This window comes from Felis catus, chromosome B2 (genome assembly GCF_018350175.1).
Source record: "Felis catus isolate Fca126 chromosome B2, F.catus_Fca126_mat1.0, whole genome shotgun sequence".
Lineage (NCBI taxonomy): Eukaryota > Metazoa > Chordata > Mammalia > Carnivora > Felidae > Felis > Felis catus.
This window is the reverse complement of record NC_058372.1, coordinates 4,226,178-4,246,575: the sequence shown is the minus strand read 5'-3', so window position 1 is coordinate 4,246,575 and position 20,398 is coordinate 4,226,178. Positions and strand designations below refer to the sequence as shown.

General features: G+C 43.9%; 1 protein-coding gene across 15 annotated transcripts in view; it reads left to right on the top strand.

Annotated features, from left to right (window-relative positions):
* CARMIL1 (capping protein regulator and myosin 1 linker 1) overlaps window positions 1-20,398 on the top strand; it is a 310,815-nt gene that overhangs the window by 240,431 nt on the left and 49,986 nt on the right. For all 15 annotated transcript variants that reach the window (XM_045057041.1, XM_045057036.1, XM_045057039.1 and 12 more), the window contains 2 exons: window positions 1,104-1,191; window positions 4,114-4,263. In XM_045057041.1, the coding sequence (XP_044912976.1) occupies window positions 1,104-1,191; window positions 4,114-4,263 (238 nt within the window). The remainder of the gene's footprint in view (window positions 1-1,103; window positions 1,192-4,113; window positions 4,264-20,398) is intronic.

Sequence of the window (20,398 nt, the reverse complement as noted above, 5' to 3'; positions counted from 1 at the left end):
AGACTGAAGACACAGTAATGGAGTTTGAATTCTTGGGAATACCACATAGGTAAAATTCTGACTAAAATACCAGCTATCTGACTGACAGCTTGGTGGCCGATTTATTAGTGAAAACTCTAAAATTAACTAGTGTGTTACTTTCTGTTGTCTAGACTCCTGCGTAAGGTCAGGCAAGAGACACTAAAACTGAACATTATAGTAACTTCTGTTCATCAAAGGCAAGAGAATAGTGAGTTTATAATAGTTTGAAGGCAAAAGCAGTTCAATGTGGTACCATTTGGTTGGCAAAAAGTTTTTTTTCAAGGTGGGGGAAATGCATATTAAAGTAATAACAAAATTAAGGCAGAAACAGAGAGGGAGGCAAACCATAAGAGACTCTTAAATACAGAGAACAAACTGAGGGTTGCTGGAGGGGGGTGGGGATGGGCTAACGGGGGGGGTGGGCATTGAGGGGGGCACCTGTTGGGATGAGCACTGGGTATTATGTGTAAGTGAGGAATCCCCAGGTTCTACTCCTGAGACCAATACTACACCGGACGTTAACTGATGTGAATTTAAATAAAATAAAATAAATAAATAACATAAAATAAATAAAATAAAATAAAATAAAATAAAGCAAATAAAATAAAATAAAATAATATAAATAAAATAAAATAAAATAAAATAAAATCAAGATCTCAAAGAGGAAAAAAAATAAATAAATAAAGTAATAACCAGAGTTCAACAGTCAGACTTTGTTAATTTACTCCAGCCCGGGTTTGTTTGCATTTATGTCAATGGATGAATTGTTCCTTGCCACATGGCACATGGTTCCCATTAAGTTCGTCTTGATCCAGATGTTTTCCATTTCTCCCACTAAATCTTGAGTTTTGAAATTACAGAGGCAGGTTGAAATTGGTAAAGAAAGTCTGTTACCTGTGTGTTTATGGCAGTGTTTAAGGCTTATTTTTGGGAATCCTTGGCCCCGTTCACACCTCCTTACATCCTGTTTCCAAAGACGGAAACAGAATCACAGTTGACCTTACCAACAGAGCGTCGGGGTGGGTGATGTTTTCCCCTCGCACAGATGATAATGCTACCGTGTGATTTTGATGTCCACACAGTGAAGTGAAGTTGACAGTGGCCTCCTTCCTGTCTGATCGGATTGTGGACGAGATTCTGGATGCGCTCTCACACTGCCATCATAAACTGGTGAGTGCCATGGACATCTTGAGTGGGACTTCCGTTGTCGTCTGCCATGATGCAGGGCAGGCTCCAGTTTGGGGATATGGCTTCCTTTCTACGTTTTACTCCTTCGCAGCCCTGTGGGCCAAGACCCTACCTTTGCTCCTACGTTTCTTCCAGACATTCTAGACCATGCTAGAATTTCTCCAGAAGGCATGGCAGGGAGAGAAGCAGAAGTGATGGTATCCAGAAATTTTGTCATCCGCTTATAATGCAGGTCAAGGGTTTTGTTAGGAAATAATGCGGAGACTGGGATCTAAAGATATTTTAGATTATTTCATCCTTGTGTGCTTATTTTGTTGGTCTCTGATACTATAATTTGAGAATGGAATATTCTTGAAGACATGAGGCTAGGGAAATGAAATGTTTGGAGACCAAAGAAAGGCAAGAGTGAAATGGACGCATTCTAGGGATTGATAGCCGCTGAGCGTCCAGCCAGGCCTCTTGGATATAACTGAGGTAAAGAAATCAGTTTTCTTTATCTAGAGACTGGTTTTACCAAGGTAGAAGACTTTACTTCCAATATCGGTGTGTATAAAAAATACATCAGCACCTTCAGGTGTTTTGAACTTCAGGAAGTCCTCTGAGGCACAGATGAAGGTTTTGTTACTGTTATATCTTGTGTCTCAAACACAATAGCAACGTGATGCGGTGCAGATCTCTGAAGTGAGTTCTGACATTTCCCCAGTGAAGCGTTTCAGGTTAACTGTGCAGGCTGGAGATACCCAGTCTTAGGGCACTGAATTGTTGGTGACACCAGAGAACGCCACAGGAACGGCAACGGTAACCGCTTCTTCTCCGCAAGGCAGACGATGTGGATATTTTGAAAAACTCATTTCAGAAAAAGGCATAAGGCTGTCCTCTAAAAATGGAAGGTAGAACAGACATCTCCAGCGGTGATGTGGACTAGAGCTGGCCCACCAAGCAATGGGCACCAGTCCCTGACGAGGTTCAACCACGAGGAAACATGGAGAAACTTCTAGAGCAATTTGAAATGGCCATAATACGCAAACATGTTATTTTTCCAATGTGTTATTGTTTTTTAATTTTCTTTTAATGTTTATTTATTTTTGAGAGAGAGAGACAACATGAGTGGAGGGGGGACAGAGAGAGAGGGAGACACAGAGCCTGAAGCAGGCTCCAGGCTCCGAGCCGTCAGCACAGAGCCCGACACGGGGCTCGAACTCACGAGCCGTGAGATCGTGACCTGAGTTGAAGTCAGACGCTTAACTGAACCACCCAGACGCCCCACTGTTTTATTTTTATTGTTTTTTTATCAGTAAACTGGTTTGTGGCAAATTGTAAATACAAGAAACTGGTTCATCACCACAGAGGATTTAGGAAGCACTAGTTTCTAGTTTATGGCACAGTCATTGTTTAGAGCCCCCAAACCAGACTTTTTCTTTCTTTCTTTTTTTTTTTTTAAGTTTATTTATTTTGAGAGAGAGAGAGAAAGAGAGTGTGCATGCAGTAGGAATGGGCAGAGAAAGAGGGAGAGGGACAGAGAGAATCCCAAGTAGGCTGGGCTCTCTCAGCACAGAGCCCACCACGGGGCCCGACCCCACAAACAGTGAGATCGTGACCTGAGCCCAAATCAAGAGGCGGTCACTTAACCAGCTGAGCCACCCAGACACCCCAAGACTTTTTCTTTCTTAAATAAGCAAAAGCAAAAAAAATCTATGGAGCGTCCTTTACAGAAACAGTTTATAACCCACGGCTGCAGGGACGGTCTCAAAATGCCCACTTGATATTGTATCAACATGACCGTATGTGAGCACCCACACTGAAAGGTGGAATTTTTCACTTTTTTTTTTTAATTTGTCTTTCTTTGAAGCATTTACTCGGAAAATATTGACATTTTCTTTTTACAGTTTTAAAAAGAATTGTGTGGGTGTTCTTTTGTATTGAGCTGTATTTTAATACTCTGCTAATTTAGATTATAAGAAGAGAGCTTAACTGCTGTGTGAAAGAAATAGTATCTAAAAGATGAAATTTTGTTTTCAAAGGCATTCCAAGTACTTAATACTTTCTCCATTTGAAGTTTAGAGTATACCCAGAGCTTCTGTAGTATTGTCAACTGGTCCTCAACGTTTCAAAAAAAAAATTTTTTTTTTATGTTTATTTATCTGTGAGAGAGAAAGAGCTCGAGCAGGGGAGGGGCAGAGAGAGAGGGAGACACAGAATTCGAAGCAGGCTCCAGGCTGAGCTGTCAGCACAGAGCCCGACGCGGGGCTCGAACCCACGAACCATGAGATCCTGACCTGAGGGGAAGTTGGATGCTTAACCGGCTGAGCCACCCAGGCGCCCCGTGGTTCTCGTCATTTCAAAAGAATTGAATCAAAGTTGCTGGCGATGAACCAGCTCAACCCTAGAGTTCATTAATTTCAGCCCAGTTTATTCTGCCTCTTACCATTAGATTTTTTAGGGTTACTTAAAGCATAACATGGGAAATTAGTAAATCCTATCCGATATGGTATTCATTACGTGAAAAAAGCCAGCAGCAATTAGTTTTGTTAGCAATTTCCTTCCTCTCGGCCTTTAAAAATAGTGAAGGTTGGAATCATTTTATTTCCCCTCATTAGATACTTTTAAAACACTGACTAGAGCAAGAAATTATTTCAGAGGAAACATGAAATAAAATTTATAAAAAGGACACGCCTTTTTTTCTTCTCGACTACGTATTCTCATTTATTAAGGCAGGTTTGGTATTTCTCGCCTCAAACCGTTCACCCTCCGAAGAAAGACAGTAAGAGGTAAGTTATTCAGGTGTGAGTGGATTAAGCACAGTCACTGCGCCGCCTTGTGGAAGGTATCTTCCAGAATTCGGCTCACCTGCTCTCCCCTTGCCTCTGTGCTTTTTCCTCTTTGGACCCGTCTTGACTCTCTCAGGCTGAGCATTTCAGCAGACGGGGCAGGACCCTTCCCCAGCCGGAGTCCTCAGAGATTGAGCCGGCCGAGGAGAAGCCAGCCAAACGCTCCGTCCTCACGGCGGAGGAGCTCGCAGAGATGGATCATTTGGAAGATCTGGACGCTTGTATGGTAAGACGCACCCTTGGGTGATCCCGTCACCCCATCACCACTGGGCTCTCGCCGCCGATCTGATGGTCGGAAAAATCTCACCTTTGCAAACCAGACCAAACAAAACTCCCTCCCAGAAGCCATCCTTTCGGAAACTTGTTGCTCACGGAGACTGTTAATGAGGTCAGTAAGGCTGAAGCTTCAGGCCCCGCTGAGGCCCTGCACCTTACTTTGGATTTGTAATTTTGTAAAACTTCTATTCTATTCTATTCTATTCTATTCTATTCTATTCTATTCTATTCTATTCTATTCTATTCTATTCTATTCTGTCGTTTTCGGTTCTATTCTATTCTGTTCTGTTGTTTTCTGTTCTGTTCTATTCTGTTCTATTCTATTCTATTTTATTGTTTTCTGTTCTGTTCTGTTCTGTTGTTTTCTGTTCTGTTCTATTTCTGTTCTATTCTGTTCTATTCTATTTTATTCTGTTCTATTCTGTTTTGTTCTATTCTATTCTGTTCTCTTCTGTTCTATTCTATTCTGTTCTGCTATATTCTGCTCTGTTCTATTCTGTTCTGTTCTCTTCTGTTCTGTTCTGTTCTATTCTGTTCTATTCTATTCTGTTCTGTTCTATTATATTCTGTTCTCTTCTGTTCTATTCTATTCTGTTCTGCTCTATTCTGCTCTGTTCTATTCTGTTCTATTCTATTCTGTTTTATATTCGAGTATGGTTAACATGCAGTGCAATGCTAGTTTCAGGAGTAGAATTTGGTGATTTAGCACTTACATATAACACCCGCTGCTCATCACAGCAAGTGCCCTCCTTAATCCCCATCCCCTGTGTCACCCATCCCCTCCCCGCCTCCCCACCGGTCACCATTAGTTTGTTCTCTGTAGTTAAGGGTCTGTTTCTTGGTTTGTGTGTGTGTCTTTCTCTCTCTCTCTTTTTTCCCTTTGCTTGTATTTTGTTTCTTAAAACTTTCCTTAAAGAGTACGGCATCCATACCCCTTTCAAGAAAAAGTTGTAGAAGTCTCAGTGAGCATAAATCTTGGATCTGTCCCTCTAGCCACAGTGGAAAGATTCCCAAGTTACTTAGGAGAAGTTGACTATTTAACTTTGGAAGCTCATTTGTGACAGGAAAACATTTTTAAATAAATGGCATGAAAAAAAGGGGGGAGGACTGTTTCCAAAACAAAATAGTAGGGTGATAGTTCTCTCTTGGTCCTAGACTTCTTTTTTTCTCTGTTGCTTCTTCCTGTTTTAAATGTGCATAATTTGGGGGGTATCCTCTTAAATTTGCACTTCCTATTTAGTTTATATTCTGTTTAATTCCGTTGAGCCCATGTGCTTTAGAAGGGGGATTGTGCACACGGTGTATACGTAGCCATAGGTCTTGATTCCTTCTTCACTGCCACAACTTCATGTGTGGTGTCCGTCTGGCCACATAACCAGAGTGTTCAGCCTGTTGATATTGTTTTTTCCTCTGAGGACAGTTTTACTTAAGTTTCTATGTCATTATTTTAAAATGTGTATTATTCGTACAGTTGCTTCCTACCGTAGCATAAAAACAGTTGTATGTGCCTCTGTATTCAATATTTTTATGTTTCACTAAAATAATTCATTTTGTAGGAATTCCTTGTAATCTGAGAGAATGCTCCTGGGAGTCCCCGGGCTACCTCTTTGCCCAAATGTTTCTGCATCAGCTGATAATTCTAGTAATTTTTTGTATTCAGCGATTGTCGGGAATGATAGTTGTTTCTAACTTCTTTTTTTTTTTTTTTAAACTGAAGGAACATTTACCATTTTAAATTTTTTTTTCAACGTTTATTTATTTTTGGGACAGAGAGAGACAGAGCATGAACGGGGGGAGGGGCAGAGAGAGAGGGAGACACAGAATCGGAAACAGGCTCCAGGCTCTGAGCCATCAGCCCAGAGCCCGACGCGGGGCTCGAACTCACGGACCGTGAGATCGTGACCTGGCTGAAGTCGGACACTTAACCGACTGCGCCACCCAGGCGCCCCTGTTTCTAACTTCTAAAACCAAGGATCTGACATGGCCGCTATTATTTTCCTAGCCCAGGGGAAAATATAATGCTTTCAGGAGTTCCTTATTTATAGACCATTGTTATCTGTTAAAGCCGATGAGTAAAATAGTTGAGTATCCTCCAGGTGGAACCCTATCGTGTACAGGAAGGCTAGCAAAGAAAGCCTAAAATGGAATCCAGATTCCAAATAGCATTCTCGTGTAACTAAAGATGACAAATAATTTGCTATGTAAGTGTTTGTAAGTGTATTTGGTCTATGTCGAGGGCGTTATCGGGTTTTTAAAAAGTTGCTTGGCTAGTATATTGTAAAATGTATCTCTAGTAAGTATTTTTTATTTTGTTTGCATAGGCAATGGAAGTTAACATTGGGTAATTATTCCAGAAAGCTCTTAGGCTAACCCTAAAAGAAAATAACTTTGTAATAGGAAATAGATTTGAATTCAAAATTCAAAATTATCTCTACATACCACATTTCCTGCCAGAATTATTTGGTCCTGTCTGGGTTGGGAAGGAGTAAAGAAAACATGAGCTAGTAAGATATATTTGGTTGCACTGATAAGTGGTTTAGGATGAAGGTGTGTTGGCTAAGAAAGACGGGCTTAGCTACTGTTTCATTGTATAAACTTTGTTTTTGTTTGATTGATTTGGTTTTGTCATGGGAAAGAAAGAAAAAGGGGGGTTGGGTCTCCTTAAATAAAGGGGGTGGGATAAGAGAAGAGGAGAAGAATCTTTCTTTCAATTTATTTTTTATTGAGATGTAATTGACATGTAACACTGTTTTAGTCTTATTCACTTACTTAGTTTTAAAGTAACTCTGCACCCGATGTGAGGCTCGAACTCACAACCCCTGAGATCAAAGGTCGCGTGCTGTACTGAGACTGCCAGGCGCCCCGACATTGTTTTACTTTTGAGGGTGTACAACATGATGATTGAACACATGTATATGTTGTAAAATTGTGGCCACAAGAAGTTCAGTTAACTTCCATCACAACATTTATGAATTTTTTTAGCTTATTTATTTTTGAGAGAGACTGTGCGAGTGAGTGCCGGGGAGGGGCAGGGAGAGAGAGAGAGAGAGAGAGAGAGAGAGAGAGAGAGAGAGAGAATCCCAAGAAGGTTCCAAGCTGATAGCACAGAGCCTGACACAGGGCTTGATGTGGGCCTTGATGCGGGGCCCGATCCCATGACTGTGAGATCGTGACCTGAGCTGAAATCAAGAGTCAGTCGCTTACCTGTCTCAGCCCCCCAGGAGCCCCTGTGGTTATACATTTTTTGTTCCCTGTGACAACTGTTACCATGTACTCTTAGCAATTTTCAAATGTGCAGTGGGTGTTAACAGTACTTACAGTATATTATGGTATTACAGTGTATTAGGTATATTCCATTCCTAGGACTTGTTTATCTGATGACTAGAAGTTTGTACCTTTTTTAATTTTTTGGGTTTTTTTTAATGTTTATTTAAAAAAAATTTTTTTTAACATTTATTTATTTTTGAGATGGAGAGAGAGAGAGCATGAACAGGGGAGGGTCAGAGAAAGAGGGAGACACAGAATCTGAAACAGGCTCCAGGCTCTGAGCTGTCAGCACAGAGCCCGACGCGAGGCCTGAACCCCCAGACCGCAAGATCATGACCTGAGCCAAAGTCGAACGCTTAACCGACTGAGCCACCCAGGTGCCCCAGTGTTTATTTATTTTTGAGGGAGACAGAGACAGAGCATGAGCACGGGAGTGGCAGAGAGAGAGAGAGAGAGAGAGAGAGAGAGAGAATCTAAAGCAGGCTTCAGGCTCTGAGCCATCAGCACAGAGCCTGATGTGGGGCTCAAACCCACAAGCCGAGAGATCATGACCTGAGCCAAAGTCGGACGCTCAACCGACTGAGCCACCCAGGAGCCCCACATACCCTTTTTTAAAGATGCAGATGCCGATTATATTTTAAAACAGACATGTAAGACCACCATCGGGACGAAAGGGCAAACCACACCGCAGGCGTACCCGGCACGGAGTGGTTTCTGTTTTACAAAAACCATTCCTGTTGCCGTGACACACAGGAAGCAGGAGTAGGTGGAGTTCTTGCAGAACCTCGTCTCGAGGATGACCCCAGTTGGAAGGGTGGTCTCCTCCTGGTTCCGACCGCCAGCAAGCATTGAGGGCTGTTGCTGACATGAGCCCCTGTTGAATCGTGGGACGGAGCCGGGCGTTCGGTGTTGAGCGTGTGACAGAAATGCAGGATGGAGCTTTCTATAAAAAGGCAAATACGTGGGCAGAATTTTTTTAAGTCGTGAAAATGGCATTTTTTCCCTGCTCCGACTAATGCGTTTAATCATTGTTTTAACTGAGCTAATGACTTGTCAAGTAGCAGAAAACCCGGGCTGAGTTCGCTGGTAGTTTAATGAGAGAGAACGTGTGTGTGTGTAGAAGGTACGCATCACATTTGTGCTTAACGAGTGTCTCGATATGCACAGCCTCACCCTCGATTCGAAGCCACGGATAGCAGTATACGCTGCTCCTCTACCGCCGGGATCCCTCTCCTAAAGAAAATCAGTTTTCTGAGCATTTGGGCTCTTTACCCTGAGCCAGTGGCACAAATTCAGGGCTAATTTACAAGCCAAAGAGGATTCGTTTCACCTTTGAAAATTACCTGCCATGCCACCTGTCGTAATCAGAGCGGCAAATCATTTTCTCACTGACGTCCATTTCCAAATATTCACGTTGTGGTCCTCATGTGGTGCCGTTTTAAAAGGTTTCAAGTACAAATTTCCAAGGGAGAGAACTTTACTTGGTTTTGGTGTTCTTTTTTTTTTTTTTTTAATGTTTATTTTTTGAGAGAGACAGCATGCGAGCAGGGGAGGGGCAGAGAGAGAGGGAGACCCAGAATCCGAAGCGGGCTCCAGGCTCCAAGCCGTCAGCACAGAGCCCGAGGTGGGGCTCGAACTCACAAACCATGAGATCATGACCTGAGCTGAAGTCGGATGCTCAACCAACTGAGCTTCCCAGGCACCCAGGTTTTGGTTTTGTAAATGAGCCTGTGCCTGTGCCTTGGCAGCATTTCTGGCTTACACGATCCAGGAAGATAGGACATGGGGTTAACTGTGGTGTGGAAAGTTCCCAGAAGCACGAGTGCATCCATGTCTGCCTACAGCCTTTCCCACGTGGGATCGTCAGCCCCTGGCGGGTGGAATCTGTGCCACACGCAAAGCTGGAGGGCTGTGCTGTCGAGTGGCACTTTACTATCGCCTAAAATGTCTGTTGATAGCCCAGCACCCGGGGACACTTTCCCCAGGACATTCCAAAGTGACTTGGACGACTCACCGACCTTCTACTTAGAGATTCTGCTTCCAGATTCAGGATCCTGGCATATTTTGGCCTGTGAGGCTCGTGACATCTGCTAAATCTATTTTTGAACATTTCTTTAACAAACTTAGTCGAAAATCTGGGCATCTCTTTTTGTCAAACCCCATCTCCAGATATCTTATCGTCCTGTTTTCTTCCATTTCTCCCTGGTCCAGGAGTCAGTTCCATTTCGGTGCTTACGTCTCTTTAAAGAATCTATAGTTATAATCCCACTAGGGAAGGTTTAGCACCATAAATTAGAGGTAGAAATTTATATTAGTTGAGGGATTGCCTTTTTGGAGATGGAAACGATAATGTAAATGATTGATTTCTTAAACTTACTCTTTGACTAAGTGAGGGTTGAAATAAGGGTGAGTGAATGGATTGAGAGGCCCCTTGGCTGCTGGGGGAATGCCTGAGACCTGCTAATCAGCCTTAACTTAGCAGTTGTTGAAGGAAAAGGCAGTTTTCTTTAAATAAAAGGGCAGAGTTAGAAAAACGTTTTCAATCAAATAATCATCTTTTTTTTCTTTTTCTTTTAGCTAGAAAGAAAGTAATAAGTGATCTCGTTCAAGTCATGGGTGTCATGGGGGATGGGGAGGGCCCGGGTGGAACAAGAATTACTAGAATAACCTGCTGACTTTTTCCAGCCGGTGTCCACTCTCATAGCCCCAGGGATCTGATGTTGCTTTACTTCAGACAAAATCAGATGGCTTAAAAAGTCATCGTCTTCATTTATTTAACACTCAGGTGTATGTAGTACTTAAAATGTGCTAGGTGCTATTATTCTAAGCTCTCTGTGAATAGTAACTAGTTTGGTCCTCACAGCAAGCTGTGAATGATAAATATCATGAATATCTTGTGTTTAACAAGTGGGGAAACTGAGGCATGGAAGAGTTAAGTACCTTGTCCAAGTTACCTGAGGCCACCCAAAGGCAGATTTGGGTATCACAGTCTGCGTGTTTAACCAGTCTACTAGAATCAGTATATGGATGTCATATACGGTATATGTCTTATATCCAAAATCAAATCCTAAGTGAGATTGCTTGATGTAAAATATCTGCTTACTAATTCCAGATTAAATTAGTATGTGAACAGAAACAAACACAAATGAAAGACGTGTGCTGTATGACCATAATGTAAGCCTACAGTTTTTCTTTTAAATTTTTTTAATGTTTATTTTTGAGAGAGAGAGAGAGAGAGAGAGAGAGAGAGAGAGAGAGACAGAGTGTGAGTACGGGAGGGGCAGAGAGAGAGAGAGGGAGACACAGAATCCGAAGCAGGCTCCAGGCTCCAAGCTGTCAGCACAGAGCCCAGCGCGGGGCTCGAAGTCACGAGCTGTGAGATCATGACCTGAGCCGAAGTCGAACGCTTAACCGACTGAGCCACCCAGGCGCCCCTCTTTTAAATTTTTTTTAATGTTTATTTATTTTTGAGAGACAGCAAGCAGGGGAGGGGCAGAGAGAGAGGGAGACACAGAGTCGGAAGCAGGCTCCAGGCTCCGAGCTGTCGGCACAGAGCCCGACGCGGGGCTCGAACTCACGAACCGAGAGATCATGGCCTGAGCCCAAGCCAGACACTTGAGCGACTGAGCCACCCAGGCACCCTGTACAGTTTTTAACCGTTAATGAAAACAGCTTTGTCAAGAGGCACCTGGGTGGCTCAGTCGGTTAAGCGTCCGACTTCAGCTCAGGCCATGATCTCTCAGTTCGTGAGTTCGAGCCCCGCGTCAGGCTCTGTGCCGACAGCTCGGAGCCTGGAGCCTGCTTCCGACTCTGTGTCTCCCTCTCTCTCTGCCCCTCCCCAGCTTGCTCTCTGTCTCTCTGTGCCTCTCAAAAATAAATAAACGTTAAAAGAAAAAGCTGATACACTCAATTGTTGGAAATGACTCTGCCCACTTTGGACTTACCTGGAATATCCCTTGCCTTTCCATGCTTTATTTTGTTGGTGACAGTGATTAATTAGCTTTCCTAGATGCTTATCATCCCTTTGCACACAGCTTCCATGTCATGCTGAAATGTGTATTTAGCCTCTTTATTGTCCGTAGACCATCTGTTTTTTCCCTGCAATCAGGTGCTCCTAGGAAATCCCTATTCCCAGCTGTCTCTTTCAATTTCACTTTGTCTTCGGCCTTTGGGATATTGAAGGATGTGGTTCGCATTCTATTGATCAGTTATTTCTCAAGATCTGTCCCTGTCTATAGTCTGCTACCTTTATAAAAACCGCGGAAGCTCAGGGTTCACGATAGTGTGCCAAGTGGGTAGAGAGCCAGTGTCTGCTCCTTGGCGTAACTCGCTCACTAATTGTATATAATTCTTTCAATTATTCTAATGAGCGTCATACCAGTTTTAAATCAAAAGATACTCATGCAGGGGAGCAGTTCATCTCCTGACTGCTATTTCCTAGGAAAAGAGTTTTAAAAGGCTTGAATTATTATGGAGTACATCTCGTGAATCCTTTTTTTCAATGACAAAATACATTATCTTCCCTTAACAAATTCAGCCTTGAATTCTAACATACGATTTTTAAGCTTTTAAATACGATTTAAAATGTAGCGAAGATCCATTTGTCTTGGTCAAAATACTACTTTTTAAAAGCAGATCACCTCACCGTCAAGTACCAGCAGTTACTAGTTGGAAGTCATCTCTTACTGCCAAAGGCAGGTTACCGAGTCCCTATCTCATTTAAATTAGTTGCGCTCATGTTAAGTATGTGCAGGAAGTTGTTCAAGTGCTAGTTGTCAGTTTCCTCTTATAATTTTATGTATTCTGTAATGTCATTTTCTTAATGATATCGCTTTGGAAAATGGAGATTTAACCTATTTTAATCACTAGAATGCAACCTACAAAAACCTCTTGATTTCCAAATTGTGGCTTGCAAAACTAAGTACAGCCTGCATAGCTCAGCCAGAATGGGTGTTGAAGATTCCTCAGAGTGTCTAGTAATTTTTGTGGTGGGCCTTTGTGGAAATGCCAGAGGCACCCCGCAAATCCCCATAGAGGTCACTGTTCCCTGGGGATCCACGGGGATTTCTTAATCTTTTCATTTTTAGCTGGTAGGAATACTGTTTGCAGAGGCCATATTCCGGGAAGCTTCCTAGAGATCTGCCCCATACACCTTTTTAAGAAAGCCCAACACACAACACCGACCACCCTCAGGAACCCCCAAGAGACAAAGGAGACCCCGTGGGAAATCCCTGTGACACCCCTCCTGTCTACGGCCATTCCTGGGGCGACGAGGACCCCCTGCTTCTCCCTGTAGCTAACAGAAAAGCCCCACAGCTCCCAGGATGAACCGAACTCCTGGGGGAAAATATGGGGAGGACTTAATGAATCCCCCCCATAAAACGGCTTAGAACATTAACTAGTTGTGACGAGTCAGGGCGTTCCAAGATCAGCATCCACTTGCTGGGCATCTGATTTGCAGAGTGGATACGATGATTCTTATGAGCTTAACTCTGACATGCGGTGATGATTAGAAAAGATAATTTTGGTTTCCCTCATGAGTGAAATTAAGCAAATGACTCTGATAGCCTGCGGATTGATGAGACAAACAAAAACCTTGCATTGTTCATGTGTTTGTGTGTGTTTGTGGATGATAGAGATGTGGATTTATACTTCCCCTTAAACAGGACATTTTTTTAAGTAAAGTCCTAACTAGTTAAGTCCCTTACAAGCAATCACAGATTTAGGAGCTCCTGGGGATAGTACAGTAGAACCGGTATTAGATAAAATAATTGCTCTAGAATCAGTCCCACTTTGAAGCCCTTAGAAACCTCATGTTTGCAGAGTACACAGTGAATGTGGACGTTTGTTTCAACAACGTCTCTCCTGTCGGAAAGCTCCAAACGATCAGTGCTTGCCAGTGGAAAACAAAGACCAAATCCCTGCAGGATGAAGGAAACAACATTCGATTCGTAGAAAACAGTGTCTTCAGATACTGTGTGTGTGTGTGTGTGTGTGTGTGTGTGTGTGTGTGTGTGTCTGTGTAAAGAACAAGAAGGTGAGCAGTCCTTAAAGGGGGCTTGCCAACCCAGGAATGGAGGGCAGGAAAATGCTAGAACAAGGTGGTTGGTGCCAAAAGTGCCCAGGGAGGAGACAGAAGTATTTCTCATCTCATACATAACATAACATAAACCTTGTTACCACATACGTGTTGGACGTGTCCCCCGTACACGTCGAGGTCCCTGTTCACCTCATCCCCAGATGCCTTCGTGACAAGTACGTGCAGAAGAAAATGCGGGTCTTTATCAAGGATCGTGAAAATCCTGAGCCGCTGATTTGCTGTGGGTCTCTGGAACACCACCGGGGTGTGCTGTGGGTCTCAGGAACACCATCAGGTGCTCCGTGGCTTATGCCTAACTCTGGTTGAGGGCCTCAGAGCTCCATGTACACTTGACCTAAAAAAAAAAGGGTTCAGGGTCTGAAGAAATATAGTTGGTTGTTTTCAGCCTTCAGTCGAGCTTTATTATTTTCTTCTTAGTCCTGATTCACTCTGTTTTTTCCCCCTGCATCTTGCCGTTCTAAACGGGTCTCAGCTCATTTTTGGCTTGAGGTGGCTGTGCATTAATGCAGTGAAATATTAGGTATGGTGGGAGGGGGCTCTGACGGAGCGTGCAACTTGCTGTGGAAGGTGCAGAGAAGGGGGGCCCAGCCCAGCCTGGGGGAGGGGTGTTGCCAAGGAAGGCGTCCCGGAGGAAGGTTCTGAGCGTCACGCCTGGCACATAGTAGGCCCTCAGGACTGTTGCTACAGCGAGAGATGGCATCTGAGAGAAAAGTTGACTGGGAGGAAAGTGAGTAAGTAAATTTAGCAGAGAAAGCAGCACACAGAGGTTCAGAGCAGGGACGGAACGTCGTAGACCGAGGACCTATGTAGTGTTTGGGTATAGTGGGGACAAGGGGTAGGGGCTGAGGAGGCTGGAGCCCTTATCACAGAATCTTGTGGGTCCTGCAAAGGGTTGGCTTGTTTATATATATATTTTTCTTTCTCTAAAAAATTTTTTTAAATATACTTTACTTTTGAGAGAGAGAGCACAAGTGGAGACAGGGGAGGGATAGAGGAACAGAGGATCCAAAGCGGGCTCCGCGCTGACAGCAGAGAGCCCGACGCGGGGCTCGATCTCACAGACTGGGGGATCGTGACCTGAGCTGAAGTCGGACGCTCAACCGACTGAGCCACCTGGGCGCCCCAATTTATTGTTTGTTTTTAAGGTAGCAGGGAGTCTCTGAAGCTGGGGAATACGCGAGAACGGCAGGTCTTGACAGAAGTGGATGTGCTGAGTTGAGGTGCCAGCAAGGCCCCGACTGAGCTGTCCAGTTGGGACTGTGGATGTGACTGGGCTCAGCAGCCAGGTGAGCTGGTGGCCCATGTGTGCAGCTGAGGTGTAGACATGCTTACAGGATCCCCGGCTCTGACCCCTTTTCTTCCTACGTTCATGACGTGTATCTCATTTTACCTCTAACTATAGGCTTGTGTGTTCAACCTCTTACTTGCCATCTGATGTCTCAGTGAGTCCAAAACAGAGCCTTCGCGCCCCCTACCCCCACCCCCATGCGTGCCTCGTCCTGACGCGAGACATCAACCTTACCCGCCAGCCCCTGCCCCTCCTCCCAGGACCTTTCTGGTGTCTTAGGTGACACCCTCTGATGGTTTCCCATTGCACCCAGAATAGATATAGTTTCCTCATGGTCTGCAAGACCCCTGCCTCTCTCTCTCTCCCCCTGGTTCTGCTCTCTCCCCCTTTGTTCACTTCCCTCCAGCCACTGTGGCCCTTACTGCTTTTCTCTAGAACTCGCCTGGCTTCCCGTCTCAGCTGTTGTTCGATTGGAACACCCCTCACCAGATCTTCCCACAGCTACTTTCTTCCCACCGCCCAGGTCTCAACCCAACCGCCTGTTTCTTAGACATTTTCCTTGACCCTCTTAGCCTAGGAAGCCCTCCAGCCCCTCCACCGCATTATCCAATCTTATCTTCTCAGCATTGATTCCCAAGTCCGTGCCCTCTCTGCTGGATCCCTGGTCTTCAGGCTGGCCCGGGTCACTGGCAGGTGAGGCTAGAGAGGTTGGGATGAGGAAGAGCCCATGCACAAGGGTTTCACACCAACAGCTTGGTGGGCAGTGTCTCCATGACTGGCATTTCTGTCCTCACAGGATTTCGTTCTTCCTGTCGGTGGACTGAGGAAAGGACACCAGTGCAGGGCTCTGCCTGGTGCTTTGGACCATCTAAGTGAACGGAGGCTGCACTTGAAGGCCTCGGTGTTCAGATGTGACTCTGGGATACGGGAGGGATAGTGGAGGGATACTAGAGTGCGTCTTCACTCTTCAGCTCTCGTGTGGAAATTCAGAGCAAAGTCGGCCTTTCCAAATTCTTGGTTTCCCCAAACGTGCCCCAGAGGAGACCGTCGCTGCTGGAATTTGGTATTTAAGGATTTCCCATCTGCCAGGGCTGGAGTCAAACGTCTCTTGCAAGTCTATTCCTTAGCAAGATCAAAATTTAAAGTAAATGGTTTTTAGCTTTGGCCTTGGTAATTTTTTGACGACGATCCTATTGACATTTCCACTGAAAATCACGCTTGAAAACTAGATGCAAAAAAATTACTTCCATGCTCCAGATAGCATTGCATTTCTTCTATATGTTTTACTTTAGAATGTGTGCCCTGATACGTATATTTGCTTCTTGGATTTATCAATGTTCTGCCTTCCTTCAGAAACTACTTTAGGTGCCACATTTAGTAGTTACTAAAATAGAAATCCAAAGGTAAAGTGAGTGAACAGAGTTAAGGGGGTACAAAAAAACACATAAGAAAGTTCTAGCAAAGTTGAGGATCAGTCCCCAGCGAGGCTTGCCCGCCGAGCTGTTCTGCTTGCTGGGTAAAGGGAGGAGCCTTTGCCTCGGGAGCTACGGCTGCAAGCTTCAGACAACATCGGATGATCAGAATTGAGCTTTGTGACCATTTCTCTTGCTCAGACAGAGGGTCGCCCAACCAGAGCTGAGTGATAGGGTCGACACCTGCCGCCAAGCCAGAGTTTTCCTCTGGAAGCAGCTTCAGACCTATTTCAGCCCTTGAGCAAGTACTCCATTGAAGTCCCCGAATGCCGAACTCTGTAAAAACCTGGTCTGGCTCAGAAACCAAGGTCTTTGTCGTGTTCAACTTTGTTTGATTAACCTCCCTCCTGAATGGATTCTGCAGTGAGATTCTCAAAAGAGAACGGATTCTCAAGACCTCTCTCTCTCTCTAAATTACAGATCAGTGCAGCCTGGCCAAAGGTCTTTCCGAGAAAAGGCTTGAGAGCATCCTCTCTCATGGCCATAGCAAAACCTCAGAGATGCTTCTAGTCGTACACTAGGTGGCCTCTGCTTCCCAGGTAAACTGAATAAATTGGCCACCTGTATGCGGTTATTTGATACTGAACCCTTAAATGTTGGAGAAAGCGCCCGTGTGCTTTCGAAAGCCAGTCATCTTTGTTTATAATACAGCACGAGTGGCATAGAAGATGTGTGTTTGATAGACAGTTTATCTAACCGTTCACCATAGTTTGCGTTGCAAATACTCAATTCCATTTTAAAATGCAGGCAAAGCCAATAAAAAATCCCAAGTGGCAAACAGGATTGCCTTCTGACAGATTTCCTCAGAGAGGAAGCAGAGTGTGTTAATAATGGTGATCAAAAGTTGCAAGCCGATAACTACCAAACAAATCGATCTGTAATTTAGAGAGAGAGAGGTCTTGAGAATCCATTCTCTTTAGAGAATCTCACTGCAGAATCCATTCAGAAGGGAGGTTAATCAAACAGAGTTGAACATGACAGAGACCTTGGTTTCTGAGCTAGGTCAGGTTTTTACAGTTTGCTGGTAAGCCATCTTTACTTGAAGTTCTGCTTGAAGTTTGAAGAGTTAGGGCAAGGAGTTTTAAGACTCAGTCTTAGAAGAGCTTGGAGATCCACGAGATCCAGTAAGAACCAGATCTCCTGATTGCTGATGGGTCACTGCAGGCCTCCGGCTAGAATCCTAAGGCACCAGGCCCCCCAACCATCACCGATTCCTTTGAATTAGCACCCCTGAAGCTGACTTGACTCAAGTTTTTTTAACCAGTAAATTGTTACAGAATTTAATGTGGTTTTTGGTGGCGGGGATGGTGGTGGTATTAACTGTTGATTTTTGTTATCTTCGTAGAGTTAATATTCTGTGGACAGAGTAGATGTGTTACATTCAGCTTTTTTGGCCAATTAAAAAAATTTTTTTTAACGTTTATTTATTTTTGAGACAGAGAGAGACAGAGCATGAATGGGGGAGGGTCAGAGAGAGAAGGAGACACAGAATCCGAAACAGGCTCCAGGCTCTGAGTGGTCAGCACAGAGCCCGACGCGGGGCTCGAACCCACGGACCGCGAGATCATGACCTTAGCTGAAGTCGGACGCTTAACCAACCGAGCCACCCAGGCGCCCCAAGGCCAATTTTAATTATTCATTTTGATGTCACTGAACCATAATGTCCATTCCAAAGGCGAGTATTCAAATCCCCTGACCATGTCCTTCTTACCTTCCATTTTTACATGGATTTTCCAAAGATCCAGACTTAAATAGCTCTCTCAAGTGTAATACTTGGTGGGGTTTTCCCTCATTATTTATTCATTCTTTTACAGTTAAAAAAGTTAACATGTTACTCAACTTTTCATGACGATTAGAATAACATTGTGCTTCATAGTGCAATAAAGTACTTTTCTTTTTTATAATAATGCTACAAGGGGCATGTAGTGGGTGCTTGTGTGAATAAGCATCGTGCTTCTTTGCCCAGCCGCACTGACACCAGCTCTTAGGGTCAGGTACTTGCTTGAAATTAGTACCAAGTGCTTGCATTCTTTGGATGGCTCTTAACAAAAAGGTATTAAATTATTAGCTGTTTTTTAAAGAAAACATTCAAGTATGAAACTTCACCTTGGCATCAGTTGCAGGATGAGTTAGAATGAATGAAAAGTGAGCCATTAACCGTTTCCTGGAGAAATCATGACCAAGTTAGGAAGATAAGGATTTTTAATTTTCTCACCATCAAAAAAAAAAAAAAAAAACACACAAAAATAAAACGAAAAGAACAACCGTGCAGGTCTTGAAAACAAGGAAACAAACCATGTAAACGTATAAAGAGTCCTGGACTGTGATTTTCACAATAGCCTCTCACCAGTGCTGCTCCCTGAATGGTTTTGTTTTAACACCGTGATGCCATTTTAACTTTAATATGAAATGAGACTCTGGATATCAAAGTTAATAAGTGTGGTGTCGATGGCTGGATTTAATGTTGTGTTCACTGGGAAATAGCGCCTCACTAAATCTCTGCATATTGTTTCCCCCTTTGCACACAGATTCATTACAGATCTGTCAGGACTATGGCTTATATACCCCTACTCTCCCTAGAGTTTAAACACTGTTACTGTCCAACCATCAGTATAGAACGGTTTAAGCATCTCTTTTTTTCTCGTTGAGAAAAACCTCAACCTCTTAAAAATAGAAATGCACCATCTCAACCTCTTAAAAATGGAAATGCATAAAAATTACTTTTTAAACCACAAATGCGAGACTACTATTTATTTAAATATTTGGGGGCATAAGTCATCTAAGAATGACTAAAGTTTGTCTCCCCTTGGCCATTGACTCAGCTGAAAATCTGGTAGAAAATATTTAATTTTTGTAACCTTGTTCATTAAACAGGGATTACCCATATCCGCTTTAAAAATACACCAAAAAGCACGAGGTGAGCCTAGGGCGTCTTGTATCACAAAGCAAGGACCGGCTCCAAATCCAATGGGATCATTTCCAAGGCTACAAAATCCAGATTGAAATGGCCCCCCTTGGAACACCCCAAGCACCAAAAAGAATACTGAGAGTCATAGCTTATGACACATAGAATTAATTTTCAAACATCCACCAGTCTGCAGTAGTACTAAGAAATTGAAAGGGGAGGATACAAAGGACTTTTTAAAGGAATAGTTGGTCTTTGCAGGGAAACGGCACCTTGCAAATGTAGGAATGATGATGGAAGTAGGAAAGTACAGTTTTGGAGTCCTCGCTGTGTTCATTCAGTCAGGTAAGGATTGTTGATGGTGGTTTGAAAATGGGGTCATCCACATGAAACAAAAGTATCACCTCATAGACTTATTAACCACCCAGGACAAAGGTACCCTTTTAATGGAGAGGTTGGGAGGTCCTCTCCTCACGAAGTGGCCAAATTTAGGTGACAAAGAGCAGAACAAGCTGACCTGGGTGCCACCAGCAGTGGTTGAGCCATTAGTTCACCACATCACCCATGTGGCATTCAGGCTGGAAGTGGCCGACCGTAATCAATTTCCCAGGAAGCATTCAGGCAAGTGGAGAATGTGGGGAAGTCTGTGAAACAATTGGCCTGAATTACTCAAGAGAGAATCATGGATAAGAAAGGCAGGATCGGCGGCAGGGAGAGGAGGACGGGGTACAAAGACACACTGAGGAGACCTAAGCACACATCGTGGTGAGTTCTTCCCTAGATACTGCATCCAGCAGGGCAGGGGCGCCCCAGGCAGGTGGGGGGTGACTGGGGAAATCTGCATACGGGCCATCGTGCATACACGGGACACTATGGAATTGCTGGTAGGTGTGACCGTCATGTGTGGTGACGTAGGAGAAGGTATTCAGGCAGGAAATTTTTTCATGAAAGATTATCAAATTTCAAGACTCTTCTTTATAATAGATTACTTCCTTTTCTCTTGTCTTTGCACCTAGTCTGTGAAAATCTAAGTTGTGGGGGAGGGGTGCTGGG